The sequence below is a fragment of the Epinephelus lanceolatus genome, chromosome 23, assembly GCF_041903045.1.
Source record: "Epinephelus lanceolatus isolate andai-2023 chromosome 23, ASM4190304v1, whole genome shotgun sequence".
NCBI lineage: Eukaryota > Metazoa > Chordata > Actinopteri > Perciformes > Serranidae > Epinephelus > Epinephelus lanceolatus.
The window spans coordinates 932,538-956,723 of NC_135756.1; the positions used below are offsets into that span (position 1 = coordinate 932,538).

The 24,186-nt window shown below is 44.2% G+C and overlaps 1 protein-coding gene and 1 long non-coding RNA gene across 3 annotated transcripts in view; both read right to left on the reverse strand.

The window, feature by feature from the left end:
• Positions 1–24,186, reverse strand: part of LOC144461786 (uncharacterized) — a 213,663-nt gene that overhangs the window by 172,866 nt on the left and 16,611 nt on the right. The window lies entirely within an intron of this gene.
• On the reverse strand, positions 1,150–6,050 carry LOC117249100 (E3 ubiquitin-protein ligase TRIM21-like). Of its 2 annotated transcripts, none has more exons than XM_033614488.2 (2): positions 5,952–6,050; positions 1,150–3,349 (listed from the first exon to the last, which is right to left on the reverse strand). In XM_033614488.2, exon 2 carries the CDS (start codon positions 3,338–3,340, stop codon positions 1,694–1,696), a length of 1,647 nt encoding a protein of 548 aa, XP_033470379.1. In that variant the 5' UTR covers positions 3,341–3,349; positions 5,952–6,050; the 3' UTR covers positions 1,150–1,693. The 2 variants fall into 2 exon arrangements, with proteins under 2 accessions (XP_033470379.1, XP_033470380.1); XM_033614489.2 differs by lacking the exon at positions 5,952–6,050 and adding an exon at positions 5,480–5,746.

Below are 24,186 nucleotides of genomic sequence, written 5' to 3' on the forward strand. Positions count from 1 at the left end.
GTGTCAGTCTCTGCTTGTTACATGCATACAGTTCAGTCTTTGGCACTAAAACACCTCGATTTAACATTTATGTTCTTGTTCAGCAAAAAGTAGAAAACAAATCGGTCCGCACACAAGCAGCTCTCAGTTAGGAGGACTTTAATGCAGAGTGACGTTTTGAGCCTATTTTCGAGCTCAAAACGTCACTCTGCATTAAAATCCCTGCAAATGGGAGCTGCTTGTGTGCGAGCCTATTTGTTCTCCATTTTGCCAGATGTTTCCCACTCCCCTGGACGTTGGGATGTGCGTGTCTTTTGTACTGTTAAAGGTTCAGAAAAAAACTCACTCAGGAATCAAACAGCAAGCTCGCGAGAGAAAGTCTACAGTTTGTTGGGCCCATCTACCTCCGCCCCCGCCCACCCTGTAGGTGGCGTTACAATCTGATAGAGCTGGCGGCGTATCATATCACCGCAAAAGGAGTCTTTGTGCTACGATATCTGATGCCGAAACCACTGACTAGGAGGCAGCATTTGATGAGTTTGGAATGAGAACGGGTTGACACGGGAGTTGCTGTTCTACTGCTGCCTCAGTCTGTGTTCAGATCAGACTTTGGCATTTAAAAGGGATTCATTTCACCAATGTCACACAACTGATGAAGGCAGTGGTAGACCAGCAACTTCTGTGCTCAACAAGTTAAAATGACTATTTCTTTCAGGAGTCTTGAGAACACAGATGGTCTATATGACATGGGCTTTCTGACAGCAAGGTAAAGTGGTAAAGATTTTTTAGGTGACTGAATTACATTCTGTTGCTGCCCCTATCCCCAACAGTACATTGCTCAGCTGGCACTCATATCTGCTTCTCCAAACTGGGGATGCAGCAATAGATACCTACTGCTGGTAATACACTCATTAAGGGTAATGACCCATAAAGCCCCACTTCAAAAGTATCCCTTTAATCTAGTTACTTTCACGTCTGCTAAAACAAGTCAAAAGGTCTTCTAAATGTCTGGTCTGAATCAGTGCATGAGTTTGTAAACTTGTTGAATTTCCCTTTGGTTCAGTTAGTTTTGCACAAAGACTCAAAATGCATCACTTAAAAGTAAACATGTTCACTATGCTCAGCTGTTAGATGTGTCTGGAGCAGAAAGAACAGACTCAATTGCGCGTCTAAGTCAGACCTTGATTTATTCCTAACAACAGGAGCCATTAAGCTCAAACCTACAGAGAACAACAGAAGTTGGATCATGTTCCCACAACAAACAAGTCACCCCAGAATGCCTTTGTGACCAGATGGAAACTGTTTCCACAAAATGGTGTTGGTGTGATGCTTTTGGTCAGCAACAGCTTACAATTGTGGTGTTCAAATGGATCCAAATGAATCATACCAAGGGGCAACATTCAACCAGAGTCTGATTCAACCAGACTGAAAGAAACATGTTTGAAAACACACTCAGAAAAATGCAATGCTGTGACAAAATTTACCAGAATTTCAGGAAAAACATGAAAACCCCAACATTCTCATCCCAACGTGTCAAATATTGCCGCTGTGTCAGTGGACTTATGTTGTTGTTGGTGGCGTTACAAACTGATGCTGCTCAGTAGCATCCACAAAAGGTGCGTTTTGCATCAGTGTCTGACCCCAAAATCACTGACAAAGCGGCGGTATTTGATGAGTTGGGAATGAGAATGGGCTGGAAAACCCTGACACAAAATCATTTCTTTAAAAGATCAGTGCGACTGACGTCAGAAATGATCATAGGGGCAGAGTTGATGCCATCATTATTAAGACCAGGACTGAAAAATGGGTAGAGTTTCTCAGTGAAGGAGCAGCCAGTGAAGGAGTAGAGAAGAGCTGCAGCGTCTACGTCATAAAAAGAGACCAGACCCTCGTCATAATCCACAAACACTCCCACCTTCTGTGGCTTCGAATTAAGGGAGAGATGTAGAGGGGAGCCAACAAGAGCAGCGTATTCATCTCCATTTTTCAACCACATGGTCCAGTGGCCATTTTCTGGGCACAGTGGGATAATTCCCTTCCTTTTGATTGACTCTTTGGCGACTCCTAGAGTCCATCTAGTTTTTTCTTTAACTTGAGCCTCAAAGTAAATTTTTCCAGAAGAGAAACTCTGTTTCCCCAAGACACAACAACTGGGATTAAATCTCTCAGGCTTGTCTGGTAGATTCTTCTTCACAGCACCGTGATGTACTCGTTTGCCATCACTTGAGAGGATGAGAGCATGATGTGCTGTATTCGGGTCCAGAGTTATATCCACTGCAAACTGCTGGACCCTGTTAAGCTCGGACTCATGGAGCAGCTTCTTTATCTCTTTGCCAAGAGTCTCCTCCAGTTGATCCACAGCTTTCCTCACAGTCCCCTCGTATGATGGCGGATCAATGCTGACCTCTGTCCAGTCCTTGGTGAATGTAGAAGCATTCAGGGATGCAAAGCTCTGGAGGAAGTGAAGGGGGTCTTTTGAGCGTGAGAGCTGCTCCACCTCAGCGCGCCTCCTGATCAGCTCAGAGATTTCCTGCTCCAGCTCTTGGACGAAACCTTTGGCCTCTTTCTCGGTCTTTTTCTGCTTTGCTTCAATTGTCCCAACGAGCTCAGTCCGGGCTCTTTCCAAAGACTGTATTAAAGTGGTGAGGACCTGAACGCCATCAGTCATCTCTCTATCCGCAGCTTCCTTGTTGAGCTTTGATAAGTGTTTGATCTCCTGGATCTTCAGCCGCCTCTCCTGGATCATCCGGTGAATTTCAGCCTCTCTCCTCCCCAGCTCCGCCCTCTGTCTCTCAAACTGTTCTTTCAGCGGTACTACTTCATGCGACTTGTGGTCTAGAACAGGGCACAGCATGCACACACAGATCTGGTCGGTCTTGCAGAAGAGCTCCAGAGGTTTATCGTGTATCGTACACATCCTGCCTTCAAGGTTCTCCACAGGATCTGTTAGCTGATGTCTTTTCAGGGGTGCTGCCGTCAGATGTGGCTGCAGGTGAGTGTCACAGTAGGAAGCCAGACACACCAGGCAGGACTTCACAGCTCTTTTTTTGTTTTCAGCACAGATGTCACAGGTGACTTCTCCAGGTTGGGCAGCCTTTTGGTCTGAGCTGCTCCTTCCTGCAGACTCTCTGAACTGAGCAGCCATCTCAGAGATGAAGGTGTTGACTCGCAGGCTGAGCCTTTTATAGAGAGGCTCTTTACATGAGGGACACTGACACTGGGTGCTGCTGTCCCAGTGCTGCGTGATGCAGTCGTGGCAGAAGTTGTGTCCACATGGTAACGTGACTGGATCAGTGAACACGTCCAGACAGATGCTGCACAGGAGCTGCTCTTCAGTCAGCAAAAAGTTGGTCGCTGACATGTCGACACTCTGAAACCAAGAATTCACGCTTCACATTACAACAATATCATGAAACAATTTTTTGTGCATAAAGCAAAAAGTTAAAAGCTAGATTATTGGTATATTACCTAAAATCATAATAACTTTTACATAGCAGACTTCATTAACATGATCACGTGTGCAGTGTGAGCACAAGAACAAAGGCCCTCATTTATCAAACTTACAAACCAACACAGATCTGGACATAGGAATCATCTTACGTTAGGTCTCGGGTGTGATTCATGAAATGCCCCAATATATTCTTGTTTAAAAGGCCCCACTAGGAATGAGCAAGTGCACCATCATGTGCACCTGTACCTGTACCTGTTCAACCAACTAAATTATCTGTATCTGTAAATGCACTTTGAATGGGTGGAGTTTGAACCTGAAGTAGATGTGGCTCAAACAGGAAACGGGTGTTTGTTATTTTTAGCCTGAAATTGATCAGAAGTTGAACAATGTCGGGTTGAGCTGAACCACAAGATCACAAGATTAAGAGATGAAACAAAACTACCCACATGAGGATTTTCCTTCATCACCAGTACAGATATCGACACATCTTATTTGGTTGATACACGTACTCGTAAAAAGTACATTATCTGTACTGGATACTTGTTTTATCCGAGTACGCGGCTCAACCCTAGACTCCACCCAGGGCCGGAGTGGGACTCATTTTCAGCCCTGGAGTTTCATGCCTCAGACCGGCCCGCTTTAGATCACAACCTATTATAACCTTACATGTTAAGTCTACAATAGTGCACTGTTCTCTAAATTCTTGTAATTCGGTGTATTTTTCTAAAATATTTATTTATATAAATATATAAAAATATTTATTTATATAAAGGGTTGCTTCACAGTGTAGATTTATTTCAACATGAGTGCACCTCTCCAACATTATTCTTTACAACACAACATCCTTTTCAACAATATCAGAATCTATATTCTGTCAAATAAGTGTTCACAGATATCCAAACCTTAAAAATGAAATAAAAGAATGAATAAAAATATTAAATGTTAAATTTGAAAAATTTAAAAAAGTGTTGCTCTCTCTGATAACACTATCTCTCAGGGTTTTCTCTGGGTTTGTTCGAGACCAAGGTGGCAAAGGCCTGTGGTGGGGGACATCTTGACAGCTGTACTTTTAGATCCGGTCCCCCCTCTATTAAATATGATAGGAGGCCCCCACATGCTTGAGCTTTACACTGCTGACTTGTATAATCAGAACAGACATGTCCTGTGATTTTCAGCCTTCTCTGATTACATTTACCCTTTACAGCAGGCACATCCTGACAGCTGAGAATATTACTGTCAGGTATTGTCCCCCCTCTGTTAAATAGGAAAGGAGGCTGAAAATCACAGGACATGTCTGTTCTGATGATACAAGTCAGCGGTCCTGAAATGTGTGTTTCTCTTCTATGATACACATTCTACATCTCGGAGGCGACGTCTTTCCACATACGGGCTTCCTTCGCCTTTCAAACGGGACAGAGCTCCGTGGGAAACAGTTGGAGAGACACAGCATACGTGAGTATACGTGATACCCAGTGCCATGACTGAACAAAGGCCCAATATAAAAAAACGAAAACTGAACACCGGCCCTCGCGGCCCTAACGTCAGACCGGCCCACAGGGAAATGTCCCAGTCCTCCCGATTAGCCACTCTGGGCTAGAGTTTATGACATAGAAAGACATAATTCCGTTGAGACGAGAAACTTTTCTAAACTAGAAATGATAACGCTGACATCACAGGTCCAATTTAACCGGCAGCTTGAAAAGTTCAATCAAAGGAAGTCGGAAAAATGCAGTATTGAAAGAAATCACTGCTGCGGTCAGTGGCGTTGCAGAAGACAGTCAACTCAAGGTTGGAATATTTGATTTATACATCCATGATATGTACCAACCTTTAGCCTACACATATGAATAACATCAGCCTATATATCATATAATATTTATAGTGATACTCATATAAAGCTCATAACTGACCCAGACTGAGGAGCATGTGGCTGCATGTGTCAGGTCTGCTTCTATTTCTGACTGTGGTAAGAAGAGACAGACATGTGTCCAAGCCGGACACTGAGTGGCGGCTCATTTGGTACCCTGGGCGAGCCTCCCATCTACTCACGTGACGTCAGATAACTCCCTCATCTCCCCCAGAGAGCAGTAACCAAGCAGCAACGAGCTGGGGAGGTAAACGTGTTTTGGTTTGTCAGTGTTTTAAAAAAAAAAAAAAGATAGAGCCGGCCGCCAGCGGTGTTCGTCCTTCGGTCAGTGCCACAGAGCCAGGCAGCTGTGATAGAGAGCACGCATCGATGTGGCGACTACACATTTTTAAGGTGGCTGCAAAAGAAGTCAGTCAAAATATGGTCTAATTACAGTTTCCCAGCTCAGCCAGATTAACTGCTGCGTCACAACCCCACACTGACTCAAACTTGTGTTCATGAGCCGAGACCTGACATAAGATTTGCTCGTAGCCTCTGTGCACGCCCACATTGATACGATGGTTTCATAAGTGAAGGCCGTAGTGTCCAGATTACAGTCTGTACTGAACGTGTTCCCAAAAGCTGTTGAAACAGTGAATCACCAGCTGTACTCACCGATGTTGGGTGAAACTTGGTCAAAGGCCCGATGAACAAAACTGAATCTTTCTTGGAAACTGTTCTCTCTTTCTCGTGCAGGAGTACAGCTCTGTTGCTGTCGCTGCTCACAATGAGGAATTAGGATTTCAGCGTTGCTGCGCCTCTCAATGCAGGTAAACCAGTTTGGGCGTTTCTGGCAAGGATTGTATGGCATTCACTGTCCTCTACATTCCTTTTCTCATCTGGCTCAGGTCCAGGTTCAGTCTCTGTCTCAGGAACTGACTCTCAAAGAGGACATCACCCGTCTTCTTTATGACTGAGACTCAACTCAGAGCCTGAGTCACTCCTGGTCTGTTTGGGTTAACTGGTTTCAGATCAGGTCTAGTTCATTCTCAGGGATTCTTATTGTTGTAGGATCCTTCAAGGGATAAAGTTTTTTTTATTTTCAATAATGTGTGCATGTGGGTTTGGGAAGATTTTTCCAAAAAACTGTTTTGGATCATGTCCAACATTTTAGACATCTGAAGACCTTTAGTCTCTTTAAGATTGGACACTAGCCAAGAGTGGCAGCATCACTGAACTGGTTGGTCCACCACTTCAATCCAAACTGGGTTATCTCAAAAACTATTGGATGGTTTGAAATTAAATTCTGCACAGACATTCAAGTTCCTCAAAATTTATCCATTTGTACACCACGCAAGAATGTTTCGATTTGGGAAATAGTCTTAAAGGGATAGTGCAGCCAAAAATGAAAATTCAGCCATTATCTCCTCACCCATATGCAGAGGGAGGCTCAGGTGAAGTTTTAGAGTCCTCACATCACTTGCAGAGATCCAAGGGGAGAGGAGGTAGCAACACAACTCCACCTAATGGAGGCTGACGGCGCCCCAGATTCAAACGTCCAAAAACACATCATTGAAACCACAAAATATTGGTCTCACGCAAGCACACACACGTGAGCGCGGTGCCCAGAGAGGCAGTCAGAGCTACAGGCTACAATGAGGCTAAAAACAGAGTTCAAATGAGGTTTTTCCAAACAACTTTTTATGTCGGGGCTTCAGGACACTTGGATCACTACGGACGAGCAGTATGGAGATATTTTGTGGTTTCAATGATGTGTTTTTGGACGTTTGAATCTGGGGCGCCGTCAGCCTCCATTAGGTGGAGTTGTGTTGCTACCTCCTCTCCCCTTGGATCTCTGCAAGTGATGTGAGGACTCTAAAACTTCACCTGAGCCTCCCTCGACATATGGGTGAGTAGATAATGGCTGAATTTTCATTTTTGGGTGCACTATCCCTTTAAGGCTTCAAAATTACACCCCTATTATTTTCAATGTACAACTCTACCCCAGTGGTGGCAAGACGTGTGTCGCTGCTCCTGGATGTGCATCAACCCCTGAAGTAAATGAATTTTCCCCACTCGCTCTCTGCTTATACAGACCATCTCCTGCAGCAGCTCGACTCCTCTCCTCACCATGGATGTATGAAGAGAACTCTGTTGCTGTGTCTTATGTGTGACAAAGACTCAGATGAGGAGAAACTCGTCGTTGAGGTCGAGAAACATCCCGAGCTAAACGACCCAAAGTCCCGTCATTATAAAGACAATGACCAAAAAGATACTTCCTGTTGAGTCACAGCTCTGGAGATCAGCTCCTCGGGTGAGAAATCAGCTTTAATCAGTGGCTGTGCACACTTGATTTTAAGCTAACGCAGAGGAGGACGAAGAACAGACGTTTCAGTAAAAGTAGTAATAAATGTGTGGTTGACCGTTGATGAGCTACAGCGTGACACGTCCAGTGTGTGCTGGGGGCAGCACTTGATGCGCGTCACATGACATGCTGTGCCGTGGCAGTGTTGGTGTGTTTTCAGCTTCAGTGAGCGTATTCAAAGTGCACATGAACACACACACACACATACTGGCATGATATTAAATTTATATATTTAAAAAGAAAGAAAAAAAAAACAATTAGAGTGAGCTTCACACACACCTGAGTCCATCACACACACACACACACACACACACACACACACACACACACACCTAGTCATTTTGGATTGTCGGTCTCATTCATGAATGACATTAATAACCTCCCTGTGTGTGTGTGTGTGTGTGTGTGTGTGTGTGTGTGTGCGTGCGCTGACCCACATTTCTTAATGACCCCTCTAATATGTTGTGAATTTATAACGACACCGACACCTCTAATAAATTCTTAATGGCCTCTGTAATGTGTTGTGTGTGTGTGTGTGTGTGTGTGTGCAATAGGTTTTAAATGGACGAGCTCCTTAAGATTGAACTTGTACCATAGGCTACTGCCTATTGAACCGCCATGCTAGCTGACACTCATCAGCGCTAATGAGAGAGGCTGAGAGAGAAAAATCACAATCCTTATTGTTTATGAGTGTTTGTGTTTGTTTGTCCTCTTCTTCACTGTCTCTCATTAACGTTCTTACTATTAATATTATAGATTTCACACAGCGTTGTCTCTCTCTCTCTGTCAAAACACAGGACTAATGCTGCTGAAGTTCAATTGACACCACCCTCATATCTGTCTGATAAATACTAGCCCACAGCTAGCTGCTGGTTAGCTTAGCTTAGCTTAGCACACAGACTGTAAACAAGTCAAACCCACCTATCAACATCTAAAGCTCTCTGATTAACACATTTTATTGTATGTGTTTAATCAGAAGTGTGAAAAACAATATGCAGTTTAATGGGTGTTCATATCTGGCTCTGAAATGAAAATGGTCGTATGACTCCACCCACCAGTCCACCCTGTGGTTGTATGACTCCGCCCACCAGTCCACCCTGTGGTTGTATGACTCCTCCACCAGTCCACCCTGTGGCTGTATGACTCCTCCACCAGTCCACCCTGTGGTTGTATGACTCCGCCCACCAGTCCACCCTGTGGTCGTATGACTCCGCCCACCAGTCCACCCTGTGGCTGTATGACTCCTCCACCAGTCCACCCTGTGGCTGTATGACTCCTCCACCAGTCCACCCTGTGGTTGTATGACTCCGCCCACCAGTCCACCCTGTGGTCGTATGACTCCGCCCACCAGTCCACCCAGTGGTTGTATGACTCCACCCACCAGTCCACCCTGTGGTCGTATGACTCCGCCCACCAGTCCACCCTGTGGTCGTATGACTCCACCCACCAGTCCACCCTGTGGCTGTATGACTCCGCCCACCAGTCCACCCTGTGGTCGTATGACTCCGCCCACCAGTCCACCCTGTGGTTGTATGACTCCGCCCATCAGTCCACCCTGTGGTTGTATGACTCCGCCCACCAGTCCACCCTGTGGTTGTATGACTCCGCCCATCAGTCCACCCTGTGGCTGTATGACTCCACCCACCAGTCCACCCTGTGGTCGTATGACTCCACCCACCAGTCCACCCTGTGGTCGTATGACTCCGCCCACCAGTCCACCCTGTGGTCGTATGACTCCGCCCACCAGTCCACCCTGTGGCTGTATGACTCCGCCCACCAGTCCACCCAGTGGTCGTATGACTCCACCCACCAGTCCACCCTGTGGTCGTATGACTCCGCCCACCAGTCCACCCTGTGGTTTTATGACTCCGCCCACCAGTCCACCCTGTGGCTGTATGACTCCGCCCACCAGTCCACCCTGTGGTCGTATGACTCCGCCCACCAGTCCACCCTGTGGTTGTATGACTCCACCCACCAGTCCACCCTGTGGCTGTATGACTCCGCCCACCAGTCCACCCAGTGGTCGTATGACTCCACCCACCAGTCCACCCTGTGGCTGTATGACTCCGCCCACCAGTCCACCCTGTGGTCGTATGACTCCGCCCACCAGTCCACCCTGTGGTTGTATGACTCCACCCACCAGTCCACCCTGTGGCTGTATGACTCCGCCCACCAGTCCAGTGTCTCTGACAGTCTCCATCCATGTCAGTGAAAACATGGATGTTTCACACATAGAAGATCTATACAATCAGCACAGTTTCAAGATTAGAGTCACCAATTCAGTATCTGACCAAATGTCTCCCCTTCTGTTCCTGAGATATGACGTTAAAACATGATGATGTCACAGTCAAGCTGACCTTTGACCTTTTGACCTTCATTATTTTATCCTGTTAGACATTTGTGTCAAGTTTGGTCAGAATTAGTGCATGAATTCTTCAGTTAGGGTCAAAAACAAAGTGAGGTCACAGTGATGTTGACCTATGACCACCAAAATCTAATCAGTTCATCCTCCAGTCCAAGTGGACGTTTGTGCCAAATTTGAAGAAATTCCCTTGAGGCGTTCTCCAGATATCACATTCACAAGGATCGTGCATTACAGAACAAAGCTCTGATTGGTCGATTGTTGCTTCAACCAGGGGAGGCAACCATCAATTAGCACAACACCTGTTTGAATCACTGAACTAAATGGTATGGAACCAGGCCAGAACAGATTGGCATGTGGGCCAGGTGTTGCACCAAGCTCTTGTTGTGAAGAGGAAGTTTTCAGCTTTAAGACGAGACTCTTGATCTACGAGTCGATCTGCATTCTGGCTCAGCAGCAGGCGTGAGCTGTGTGTAGTGACCACAGGAATGAAGCATGCTCAGGATGTTTGCAGGAAACACCTCCAGCTCTCTGATCGTTATCTTCGTACTGCTGAAGTTTGTAGTTGAGCTGACAAACTTTACAATTCATACAAACATTCAGCAGGTGTTTAGTTACTCTCTGCTCGTCAGACAGTGATGGAAACATTTTCTAAAACTTTATGATGATATGAAGCCGTTGTCTCACACCAGAAGCTGCCAGCTGAAGCAGTGTGTGACTCCCACTGGAAGTCCCCCCTCTGTGGAGGTATTACAGCCAGCTGTGGGGGAGACCCCGGGGCAGCCCCTAAACACACCGGTGGGATTTCATATCCCATCTGGCCTGAGAGTGCCTCGGGATCCCTCAGGAGGAGCTCAGGGAGGCAGAGAGGGAGAAGGCCATCTGGGAGAGACGGCTGAGCCTGCGACCACCACGACTGTGAGCGGGATGAGTGTCAGACAGGTGCATAATAAAGACATGTTTTACCTCCTGTTATAAAATACCCAACCACAGGATTGTATGACAGTGATTTCAACATGAGTTCAACAGCTAAACCAATAAGAAATCCAAATTGTGCTGACTGTTAAATCTGTGTGTGATCTCATAGTTGATCCTAAATGTTGACTGTCAGCAGGAAACAGGAAACAAAAAACGATCCCTCGTGTGTAAGTCAGATATTCCTCCACCCAGACCTCCTCCCATTGACTGTTTAACCTCTCTAACTCCGCCAGGACGCCGACGTCCTCACCCCCTCCTCTGTTAAATGGTATCTCCCAGGCGCACTACGTCATCAAACCATGTGATGTTTGGTATTTCCGGATTCAGGAAGCTCTCGACGTTTTTCTTTTATTTATTATGTATTTCACACCAGAGCAGCCTAAACACACAAAGTCCAAAATCACCATGAGTGGTGACAAGTCATGTCATGCCGACGGGAAAAGTTAAAGGATTACTCGCGATCTTATGTGGAGCTGTTAGCGGGGACTTAGCTGTTTTATAAAAGGTAAGAGTCTCACTCCTACCACTATTTTTGGCTGAGATATACCGTCTAGAAAGTGGGATCATAACTTTCACGTTTCATATGGCTTTATTTGGTGATATTTTATGGTGTTTCTGTGTCATAAACAACATCAGCTATCATAATCACACCTGATTTCAATAAGGTACAATGTTTGAAGCTGGCTGAGTGTTGTTTGATCACTGATAGTACTGTTTTGAAGCAGAGTGACCAACTTGTCATTTGGAGCTCCGCCTGGATCTTTTCATGGTAAAAACACTGTAGAATGGTCATACTTTGAGCAGTCTTCTTCAAATTTGAAACAAGTGTTCATTGATAGTGTGCCTACAGCCCCACAGTGTCATTTACCTGCTCAGATGAAGCCACAGACAGTTATTCATCCTGAAACACACTTTTTATTTTATTTTAGGCAAAATCTTCAACTTTTTACTGACTTCAGAGGCCCATTACTCTGTCTCTGTATCACCTAGAGTGTTTCTGACACTTTCACAAGAAACTTCAGGGAGTTTTCTTTCTGGCAAGACCTCATGCATGCATGTAGTCAGAGTGGTTCAGAAGCTACAGACATTTTAATTTGGGTATGTCATTTTAGGCGTTTTTGCTACAAAATGGGGGTGGAGTACAATTTTGGTCGCCGCCATCTTTGGATTGAGTGACCTTGTTTGGACATCAGGGCGGAGCTGTGGATCTGACTGAGAAGTCGAGGATACCCAAGTGGTAGCGACGTACCGTCGACCAAGCATTGCCTGTTTTATTGTCTATTTTACTCTGAATCAGATCATAACTGACAAAGTGAACATTGTGCTGCATTACAGAAGACTTGAAACGAGGGATTGAGTCCATAAACTCGTTAGGAAAATGTTTCCTGAGCTCATAAATCAAGTGAGAAGATCGACCTCTAAACAATCAGACAGAAAGGTCTGGATTTGTTTCCTGTACGTATGTTTGAGATATTCACAGTTTATATGATGTGTTAAAGAACAACTTTTTTAGTGGACATAATAAACGTCTTTAAGATTCTGTACGTGACTCGTTTTCCATCTGAATAAACTGTATTCTGAGTGAGTGTGTTCACTCTGACTGTACATCCTGAAAACCTGCACACTGAGAAGATTGAACGGATTTTACGGCTGAGAGGACGAAGAAATGAAGGAGGAGATAGAACGCAGAGAGAGAGGAAAGGTGTGTGTGTAATGAGGCCTGACGTGGTTAATACCTCAAGGCGAGGTTTGCTTTCAGATGCCAAAACACACACACACACACACACACACACACACACACACGTGCACACACATACAGATTGAAGGCGAGGTGATTTTTTTAAATGGCACTGGTGAAACACAATTACAGCACTGAATGAAGACTGTCAATCAACCACTGACGGGCCGCGTTTACAGTCTGAGGAAACAAATAACGTCACTCTTTTGTTTTCTGCAACATGAAACAACAAGTTTCAACTTTTCTTCAGTTTTTACAAACAGTTGTTTTTATCCGACACGATGTCACGTAGGGAACGCTCTTAGATCTGATGGATGTCAGTGCTCACACACAGACTGCAGTGTGAAGCATCACACAGGGAGAGGTCCGAGTCTGCGCCCAGCGTTTATTAAACTGCAGGTAACCATGGCAACAACACTGATGCATCACGCCAGGTTCACCAGGTGACTGCACTCTGGTGTGTAATTTTATTCCTACAGTCTGACTGCAGGTGATGAGTTTGACGTACAGTACAGTGTGTTTCCTGGATGTTTCATAAGAGGAAGAAGATGAAGACAGAAACCTGTTTAACAGCTTTTACTGCTCATCACAACAAGGACGCTCCCTCTTCCTCCGCCTGTCATCTGTCATGTGGCTCAATGAACCAACCAGCAGCTGGCTCAGGTACTTAAAGGAGCAGTATCCACTTGTATCTATCAGATTAATAGTTGGTGTTTCAGAGCAGAGGTTTGAGGACGTGTTTTTGAGAGAGTTTTAGTCCGACGACCTGCAGCAGCAGAGTTCTTGTCATCTTTCCTCCGACAGAATCAAAGTCATGAGATTAAGAGGAACTGTGATATTATTACTGACATTTGTTACACTACTGGTTACTGTTACTGCCCAACACTGGTCATTTCATGCTGCATTTCTATTGGTTGGTCAGTAGTCGTAGGTGGTGACAGCAGTCACACTGTCAGAGTTTGATCCCAGGCTGTCTTTGATCACAGACCGAGACAACGACCATCTTTGAACCTCTCTCACTGTGTGACGTAGGACCAGTGTGTTAGAGCCACAGCAAAGATATTGCCACGTTTCAATCTTTTTTTTTAAAGAGCTTTTCAAAACAGAGTTACAGAGTCGTACATGTCAACAATTAAAACAGACAAGACATGAAAACAACTTTAAAAAGAACTGTTAAAAAAAACTTAGTAATAAAAACTGAGGAAACAAAAGACAGTTGAAATGAAACTAAAATCAGGGAAGGCTCTCAGATAAAAGATCACTGACTCAGCTGACCTGATTTCCACTGCTCCTCCACCCTCACACTCAGCACTGGTGCTCCTCAGGGCTGTGTGCTAAGTCCACTTCTACATGCCCTCTACACATTTATTACATTTGCAGATGACATCACTGTGGTGGGACTCATAACTGAAGCAGATGAGTCGGCCTACAGAGACCAGATCCAGAAGTTGCTCCAAGAACCACCTGGCACTCAACACAAGCAAAACCAAGGAACTAGTCATTGACTTCAGAAGGCACAGAGCCGACCCTGCCCTCCTTACAGTAACAGTGACTCTAGACAGAGGGTTTACACCTTCATCACAGTGTGGTACGCCGGCTGCTCAGAGGGTCATAAAAGAGCTCAAACAATCCTGGGCTGCCCTCTGCCCTCTTTGGAAGACTTCTCCAGCTCATGGTGCCTCTGCAGAGCCAGGAACATCAGAGACCAACCTGGTCAACGTGCTGCCCTGTGGGAGGAGCCTGAGGTGCATCAAAGGCTCAAGAACAGTGTCTGCACAGTGAGTGCTTTTACTTTAAGTCAGGTTTTGAATGAGGAACATTTACTTGTGGTCGAGTATCTCCACAGTGTGCTATCAATACTTTCACTGCAGTAAAGTTTTACTGTGTTTACCTGACACAAAATAGTTTGTGTGACCTGTTGTCCTTCTCTGAACAGCTCCACCTGCAGGTGAGCTGAGAACCTGCCGTCACACAGAGGGACACAGTGATCCTTCAGATGGGGATAAGACTGTGAGAGAGTCTCTGATGGAAGTCATTCAGTGTTTCACTCACATGAAAAGAGATGAAAGTTTCTGTAAGAATAATGTACAAGGAAGGCTGACAGAGAAGTTACTGCTCAGAGTCTCTTCTGTCTCTTCTTGAAAGAGAGGAGACGTCAGTAAGTGCTGTCACGCTGCACTCTGAACAGGTGGGCTTTTATCCTGACACATCCAACACTGTCAGGGCTGGAGGAAGGGCTCAGCAGGGGCAGGAATACAGACAGTGCAGGCAGTGTGGTTGTTCTGGGGCCCCTGGGGAGAGGGGTTGGAGGGCCCGCTCTCTGAAGAGCAGAAAACAGGCTCCTGCGAGAGATTCAACTCTCCACCTCAGAAATACGTCTGAGTTCACAGAAGGGTTGCAGCGGTTTCAAGGTGTACCATGATATGGAAGTTAATAGTTATCATACCGTGTACATTTGCTTATCCATGATACTGGGCAAAAATACAACTGGACGAAGAATCTCATCTTTTTTTTCATATTTTTGAAAGGGAGACTTTTTACGATATTCAGTCCCTCCAATTATTCCCATCTTGCGATCACGATAATTAACGCAAATTCACCGAAAGTCTATTTGGAGGGCTTGCAATTTTTCAAAAGTCCCGTGATTTTTCTGCATTTTTCCGACGTCATTTGAAACATCATCAGAGGCGTCATCAAATGCACTAATGTCACTGCAGTCTGGAGAAAAGCTCTGTGCTGACATAAGAATGTGCACTGTGTGAATGCAGACAATATGTGTTGAATGTACTAAATGTTGTGTTTACAGAAGATGGAGCTGACATGTTGTACAGTCAGTGTCTGGTTTGAGAGCGACAATATTCTCTCAGGATTTGATTATTATTGGAGTCCATGTTTTGAAACTAATTAAATAAAACTAAAGGAGAGAACTATAAAAAACATTTGCAGCTATTTTTGTAATATTCAGTATGATTATTATAGCGAGTGACTACATGACTTATTTTTTTGGAGGTAGTAATTTAAAAGAAAATCACATTTTTTTTCTCCTTTTGTCATTAGCCACAATTTTTGTTGTTTGGCGCAATTTCACTGCACAAAAAAAAACACATAAAAATGATGCAATTTGCATCGCATTTTTTGACAAAATTGGCTGCAAATTCAAGCTTTTTTTGCCACGAGATCCTGGAGGGGCTGGTTAATACTTTATGTTACATGATCCTGTTTGAAGTTTCATTTATAGTAATAAAACGTTTGTCGACCAAAAACATCCCTTTTGTCTTCATTCCTTTAAGGGTCATTCAGACTGATGATAATCATAATAATTCTGTATCACCATGATACTGTGAAACAATGATATTTTATGAGACGGTTATCATACCATGAAAATTTCATATCGTTGGAACTCTGGCTAAAACACAAATGCTGCCCTGGAAGAGGTGAACCCATCTGTCAGTGTGTCTTATTTTTTCTTTTGGGCAATAGTCAGTTAAAACTATGAAAAAATTATATGTTAATTTGACATAAACTCTATAAACTATGAATAAACTACTTCAAAAGTCCATTAAATCAATCATTTCTTATTTTATTTGGTATTTTAGTCAGATACAGATTTGCAGTGATGATTGGTATGTATGATGATGTTGTCCAACGTCAAGTCTGTATTTGATCATGTGACGTTACGTTAAAATATACAGGAGCTGTTTGAAGCCACAAGGCTCATCATAACTGCTGTACGCCACTGGTTCTCAGACTTTGTACTTAAAGCTCCAGTGTTCAGGAGTCAGGAGGATATTCATGTGTTCATGTCAGCCTCTCATTTACAGTTAGCTCCACAGAGGAGGCGACACACTGTGAGTGAGGGGAAACAGTCCAGCGTGAAGAGTCGCACTCTTATCATCAGTCAGGATTTCTGAAAAATGAGGAAAAACAATAAGAGTGTGTTTATTGACGTGTGAGACCAGGACGGTCCCTGTCTTCATGCTGCATGTTGTCCCTTCTTATTGCTGTCTTATTTCTTCTTATATATTTAGTTTGACGGGCTGAGAGAGGCAGACTGATGCATTTCACTGCATCTGACTGTTCAGCTTGAGCTTTATTAAATGTCTTCCTTATGAAATATTTTTCATATTGCATATGAGTCCACATATTGATATTCAACTTGTTATGAGTCCATAGAAACCAAATACTTTGTTTCTGAGATACAATCTCGGTCTCATCACATTTTATTTGGTCTTTGGTCGCGTGGGACGACTGTGTTCTCCTTACATCTAATAAAAAATATATAGAACTAGAATCACCGCCCTGTGGTTGTATGACTCCGCCCACCTGGTTGATTAACTCTATAATATATTTAGCTGGTTGGAAAGTGAAGCTGCAAAGACTTCCTGTCTCTTATAAATGAGATGCTACTTGTGTCACATCTTCATGAGGAATGGGGACAAACTAAAGCTCTTATTCACATCTTATTTTCATCATTATTATTGTTATCAGAATAATTTTATGATATTAAAGTAATTGATTAAATGAGGGCTACTGGTGTTAACCATCTGATACGTAGTGGAGGACGCTGCCTCCACGAAGTCCGTCACAAAGTGATAATGGACACGTCATCAGGCGTCATCCTGCTGAGACCACAGTCACTGACCGAAGACATAAAAAAGTAAGAATGTGCCTGATGTAGGGAGGTGGACAGCAGACAGGATGTGACATGACTGTTTGAGTTCAGTCTCTGTCCTGTGGTGCTCAGAGGACGAGACACTGAAGGACTAACGTTACTCTCACTGTTGTAAATTAAAGGGGCAAAAAGCGAAATCGTTTCACCGCTAGGTTTGCTGTTGTGCACTGCCTGTGTCATGAGCCACACCTCCCTCTACCTCTGCTCTCCCCACATGTACCCCTCCACCCCCCACTCACCTCGTCTAAACTTAGCGATGTCTTTCACTCACTCTCGGTCTCTGCTGTGTTTAGCTATTCCCCTGCCTGCTTCAATGATGATGGTCCCTGTAATAAATGTAATATATTAGCTGAGATGGAGGCGAGGCTCAGTGACTAGAGGAGCTGGTAGAAGCGCTCCATAGCTGCAAGTTACTCCAGTAGCCGGTGGCAGCTGACCCAGCTACAGCCATCGTCGGATCCCGGCTAGCGCTAACACCGGGAGCTAACGCTAACGTTCCTACTCTTCGTGAGTGAGAGCAATGTTTTAGCCAGGCTACATTTTACAATGCTAATTGCAAATGTTAGCTGGGCTGCCGGGCTACTCACCTAACACAACCGTAACGCCTGACCCATTGCTGGGACCGAGCTGCTAATAACTCAAGCTCCGGACATTAACCCATGCTACGATTGTAACATTAAATTTAATTGAATCAACATAGCGACATGTGCTTAACGTTACTGTAACACTAATTAAAACAGACATTTGACTTTATGTTGTACCTGTCCAGGAGAAGAAGAGCTAGCTCCGAGTCAGATTGTAGCCTCTTTAGCTCTCGCAGTGCTCTCCACCTTGGAAATGCAAGGCCAATGTTAATCCGGGTTCTGTCCCTTTCTTTATCCGACAACTTCTTCGCCAACAACCGTTGTTTCTTTAGAGGTAATCAGATCCTGGTCGTCTTCAGGTGGACGTTCTGCTCTCTGCCATTTCGCTTCGAAAATACGCGCTGCCATTGCTCACCGGCTGTAGCCTTTTATAGGGAGGAAGGGCCAAGGGCTCCGGGAAGGGGGAGCGGAGGGGATTCACATGAACGTACATGAACGTGCAGCCGGACCGGCTTGTAAACAATGGGCTGGAGATCAACACAGAGAGAGGGTGTGTGAGGTCATGCTATACTCCAGATGAAATTACACCTCTAGTTCTTCACATAGCAATTTTTTAATTCCTTCAATCTAGAGGCAATCTTATTGCTCCTTTAATGGCCCCACAGTGTCTGCTTAGAAAAACTCTGACCCTTGGACAAATCCTGCTGATGACCTTCTTGAGATATCATGTTCATGAGAATAAGTCAGATCCAAGGTCAGAGTGACCTCTGACCTTTGACCACCAAAGTCTAATCAGTTCATCGTTGAGTCCGAGTGCAGAGAAGAAATTCCCTCAAGGTGTTCTTGAGACATCACGTTCACATTCAGGTTCAGGAGTGTGGTGGACATACAGCTGCACGGACAGACGGACAACCTTGTGCCTCCAGCCACGGCTGTCAGCAGTGTGGACACATAAAAATATCTGCACACACACACACACACACACACACACACACACACAGTTATCACTCCAGAGGAGCTTCAGCCTTCAAACTCTACTAATAAAACCCACAGGACTCAGGTCTGTGTGTGTTGTGTTATATTTGTGTGTGTGTGTGTGTGTGTGTGTGTGTGTGTGTGTGTGTGTGTGTGTTAGCAGTCTATGTTTAGCCTGCAATTTTCATGACCAGGTATCCTTGTTACCGTGGCAACCTTCAGAAACAAGAGGTCAGTTATGACTGAATCAGCCTCTGTTTCCCTCTGCTCTTTGTCATGTTATTTGTTTATTTATTTGTTTATTTATAGAGTTGACTTTATATTTGACTGTTGAACACATCGTGTCAATATTGTTTCACAGATGTGTTTTTTATTCTTTTGAGAAACAAAATCAAACTGTGAAGCAGAGAAACAAAAGAAGACCAAAGACATGTTGAAGTGTTGAACTCTGCTGATTTGCCTCCAAGAAGAATCTAAATATGCAGCTGAAAGATTTAAAGGTTCAAAATATGAAGCTGAACCTTCCTGTGAAATGTTAACAGACTCATTTGGACAGGCGGAGCAGCAGCAGGTGTGAGACAAATGGCTGCAGGTGGGCGAGAGCTGTTAGTATCTTGAGACAGTTTTAATGAATATGTGTGATTCTGCAGATGGCTCCAGTCCAGCAGCTTCTCACAGCATTGTTCCTGCGGATATGGAGGAAGAACTCAGAGCCTGTCCTGATGTTAAAGTCCTGATGTCACACCGTTTGTGTCTCTTTGGGGTCATTTTGTGTCTCTCTCGGGTCATTCTGTGTCTCTTTGGGGTCATTTTGTGTCTCTTTGGGGTCATTTTGTATCTCTGGGGTAATTTTGTGTCTCTTTGGGGTCATTCTGTGTCTCTTTGGGGTCATTTTGTGTCTCTGGGGTAATTTTGTGTCTCTTTGGGGTCATTCTGTGTCTCTTTGGGATCATTTTGTGTTTCTTTGGGGTCATTCTGTGTTTCTTTGGGGTCATTTTGTGTTTCTTTGGGGTCATTTTGTGTCTCTTTGGGGTCATTTTGTGTTTCTTTGGGGTCATTCTGTGTCTCTTTGGGGTCATTCTGTGTCTCTTTGGGGTCATTCTGTGTCTCTCTCGGGTCATTCTGTGTCTCTTTGGGGTCATTTTGTGTCTCTTTGGGGTCATTCTGTGTCTCTTTGGGGTCATTTTGTGTCTCTTTGGGGTCATTCTGTGTCTCTGAGGTAATTTTGTGTCTCTTTGGGGTCATTCTGTGTCTCTTTGGGGTCATTTTGTGTCTCTTTGGGGTCTTTCTGTGTCTCTCTCGGGTCATTTTGTGTCTCTTTGGAGTCATTCTGTGTCTCTTTGGGGTCATTTTGTGTCTCTTTGGGGTCATTTTGTGTCTCTCTCGGGTCATTCTGTGTCTCTTTGGGGTCATTCTGTGTTTCTTTGGGGTCATTCTGTGTTTCTTTGGGGTCATTTTGTGTCTCTGTGGGGTCATTCCGTGTCTCTGTGGGGTCATTTTATGTTTCTTTGGGGTCATTCTGTGTCTCTTTGGGGTCATTCTGTGTCTCTTTGGGTCTCTTTGGGGTCATTTTGTGTCTCTTTGGGGTCATTCTGTGTCTCTTTGGGGTCATTTTATGTTTCTTTGGGGTCATTCTGTGTCTCTTTGGGGTCATTTTGTGTTTCTTTGGGGTCATTCTGTGTCTCTTTGGGATCATTCTGTGTCTCTCTGGGGTCATTTTGTGTCTCTCTTGGGTCATTTTGTGTTTCTTTGGGGTCATTTTGTGTCTCTCTCGGGTCATTTTGTGTCTCTCTGGGGTCATTTTGTGTCTCTTTGGGGTCATTTTGTGTCTCTCTGGGGTCATTCTGTGTCTCTTTGGGGTCATTTTGTGTCTCTTTGGGGTCATTTTGTGTCTCTCTCGGGTCATTCTGTGTCTCTTTGGGGTCATTTTGTGTTTCTTTGGGGTCATTCTGTGTCTCTTTGGGGTCATTTTGTGTCTCTCTGGGGTCATTCTGTGTCTCTTTGGGGTCATTTTGTGTCTCTTTGTTGTTGTTTTATGTGTCTTTGTAGTTGTTCTGACCCTTCCTGTAGTTTCCGTGACTCCTTGCAGGTCCTCTTCATCTCTCTGTGATCTACATATTAAATTGAGTGACATTTTTGCAGGTGACATTCAGAGGGGCCCCCTGAAACTCTGGCCCTGTGGGCCTGTGCCCAATCGGCCCTTTCAATGATGTCCTTAGATGGAGGAGGAGGAGGGAGTGGCATATGATGAAAACTGTCATGTAAAGAACAAGTACCATAGAGTGGACTAATGAGCAGTACTTGAGGAAGTGTTAAAAAAAGAAAAGTAAGAATTGGTATTTATCACATGCACAGCTGTGCGCCATCAGCACAGATAAATCCCACAGGCTCTGTGAGGCTCTGAGCTCATGCATGACTGGGCTCATTTACATGAAGAAAGTCCCCAAACAGTTGCACCAGAGAAAGCCCGAGTGGCACCTGTTGCCATGAAACAAAGGGAAAGTAGAATAATGAAGAGGAGCACAATCTGTTTTATTTGTCACTGTAACTGACAGACTGTCACAAAGAAGAAGGAGAAGAAGATCAAATTAAAGAACTGAACTGCACCTGGAAGGCCTCTGTCTTCCTCTGCGTACAGCTGAGACAGGAAGTCCAGTTTGAGTGAACAACATTTTCATCTTTTGTGTCAGTGATCGTAAAGTGAACAGTAGAGGTACGACATTACAAAGTATAGATTACTTCTGTGTGCCAGACACCAACAAAAATAGCTGTCCTTTCACATCAGCATGATGGCTAACCTTGTAACCACGTGTGTGTGTCGGCTAAACGTAACCACGTGTGTGTGTCGGCTAAACGTAACCACGTGTGTGTGTCGGCTAAACGTAACCGCGTGTGTGTGTGTGTGTGTGTTGGCTAAACGTAACCACGTGTGTGTGTGTCGGCTAAACGTAACCGCGTGTGTGTGTGTGTGTTGGCTAAACGTAACCACGTGTGTGTGTCGGCTAAACGTAACCGCGCGTGTGTGTGTGTTGGCTAAACGTAACCACATGCTTCTGTTGTTGAAGGAAAAAAACATCAGTTGGTGGTGTTGTACCGACGTAGTGCTTTTATTTTGAAAGAGACTGTATCAAACTGTACATTTCCTGTGAAAACAGAAGTGTATTTTGAAAACAGACAATGCATGTAACAGGCTGAAGTTGACACGGCGTCCCAGAACGTCAACAACCAACACACCCAGGGTACCTTGGACGTCATATGTGACATCACGTTTTTCACACTAAGCCCCGCCCATTTCCAACCAGTGAGAAGAGCTCAGAGAAAAACACAGATCTCTTCATTTAAATAACAAAACTGTTCTGACTGTTGCAGAAATGTTTTCAACAGGCTACTCGAGGAAAAAGGTTTTCGGGGTCTTTAAGGTTAGACTAAAGACATCAAAAGTGTGTGTGTGTGTTGTTATTAATGAGCCCTCGGGGGGAGGTCAGATCACCTTTGTCGAAGCCTCTTTAAAGACAACACTGATTAATGTTACTGAGAGAGACTAAATCTGTCAGTGATCCCTGAGGATAAAATTCATCCAATCAGCAGCTCATCAGATCGTATCAATACTGATTCATTAACAGTGTCTTCTTAACAAACCCTCATCAGTTTACTTAAAGTTTCCATCTGTTTCCTTCAGAGCTGTGAAAACCTGCTGCAGCTGTTGTACAGAGTTCACTCCTCCTGGAACATCTTCACTTTCATTATAAAACATCAGACTTGTGCACATCATGTATCTCAACATGTATGACGGCTGCTGCTGCATCAGCCTGTCGATCAGTGATGGATGAAATCAGACAGAGATGAGCTTTGGCTCTCAGAGAGGCAGAAACACTTCAGATAAGTGTGATGAATGTTGACATTTGTGGCACCAACACTGTTCTTCATGAGCTATCGCTGTATTTCCAGCTGCCATTGTGGCACAAAACCAGGTGTTTTATACTGAGACATCCCTGCATGTCCAGGCGCTATCGTGGCACCAAATGGGAGGTTTTCAGTGAGATAACACTACATTGATAGTTGTTGCACTAAAACCTTTTTAGCAAGATATGGCTGCATTTCCAGTGACAACTGTTGCACCAACTCTCCATGTTTTTAGTGACACATCACTGCATTTCCAGCCATGATTATTGCAGCAGCTTTTAGTGAGATAATGCTGCACTTCCATCAAACGTTGTGGCCCCAAAACGAGATGTTTTTAAATGACACATGGCAGAATCCCCAGTGATGATTGTGACATTGTTGTAAATGTTTTCTAGTGACACTTTAGGGCATTTATAGCCGTGGTTGTGGCAACAAAACCAGGTATTTTACACCAAACCCTGACATTTTCTGAACAATAACCACATATTTTTGGTGCCTGAACATAAGCCCACATTAACTACAGTGTTGCTGAAACAAAAAGAAATGTAAAGTTTCATCATATCTGCTACTTAATAATGTACAAATATTACATATCTGTGGTTTGCAGAAATTTAGGATGCCAACATTTATTGTGGAGTTTGTGTTCAAACATCATAATTAATGTATTAATTACATTTTGTCTTGTGAATCTGCAAATTAACTTCAGAGAATAAATGAAGTAAAAACTACCACATTTACATCTGAAAGTTTAACAGAAGTAGAAAGTAGCATAAAATATAAATACTTAAGTGCAGGTAATTTGAACCTAAGTATTAGTACAGTATTTAATTTAATGCATTGGGTTACTTTGCACCGCTGGGTAGCCGTAGTATTTATCATATCCTTGCTGTTTATAAGTCTAAATGTTAAACTTTATAGGTACAACCCAATGAGCTTCATGGAGAAAAAAAAAACCTAAAAAAGAGTCTGTAAAAGTCATTAAATATTGTGGATGCCGGAGCACAGCTGTGGTGCAGCAGCAGCAGCAGTTTTCAGCAGCAGTGTCATTCTGCGGCTGAGTGGTCGCAGTGTTACAGTAGAATTACAGCTGATGGTTTCACTGTTTCAGTCGTACAGAGAGAGACAGATGAAAATGTTTTACTGCGTCGTTCCTCTTCACATTTCATTCTTTTGCCGTATTAAATGTAATTTCACAGAGATATTAAACCATCTCTTCTTCTTCTTCTCCTCCTACTTTATGCTCTCTCTCCTCCACCCCTGCTCCCTCCATCACTCTCCCTCATGCCCATCCTCCCTCCTCCATCTGTCTCTCTGCAGCGAAATGCCAGCTGAA

Bases quoted from the DNA above. Each gene is read 5' to 3' on its own strand.
- LOC117249100 (XM_033614488.2), bottom strand. From the start codon at position 3,340: ATGTCAGCGACCAACTTTTTGCTGACTGAAGAGCAGCTCCTGTGCAGC.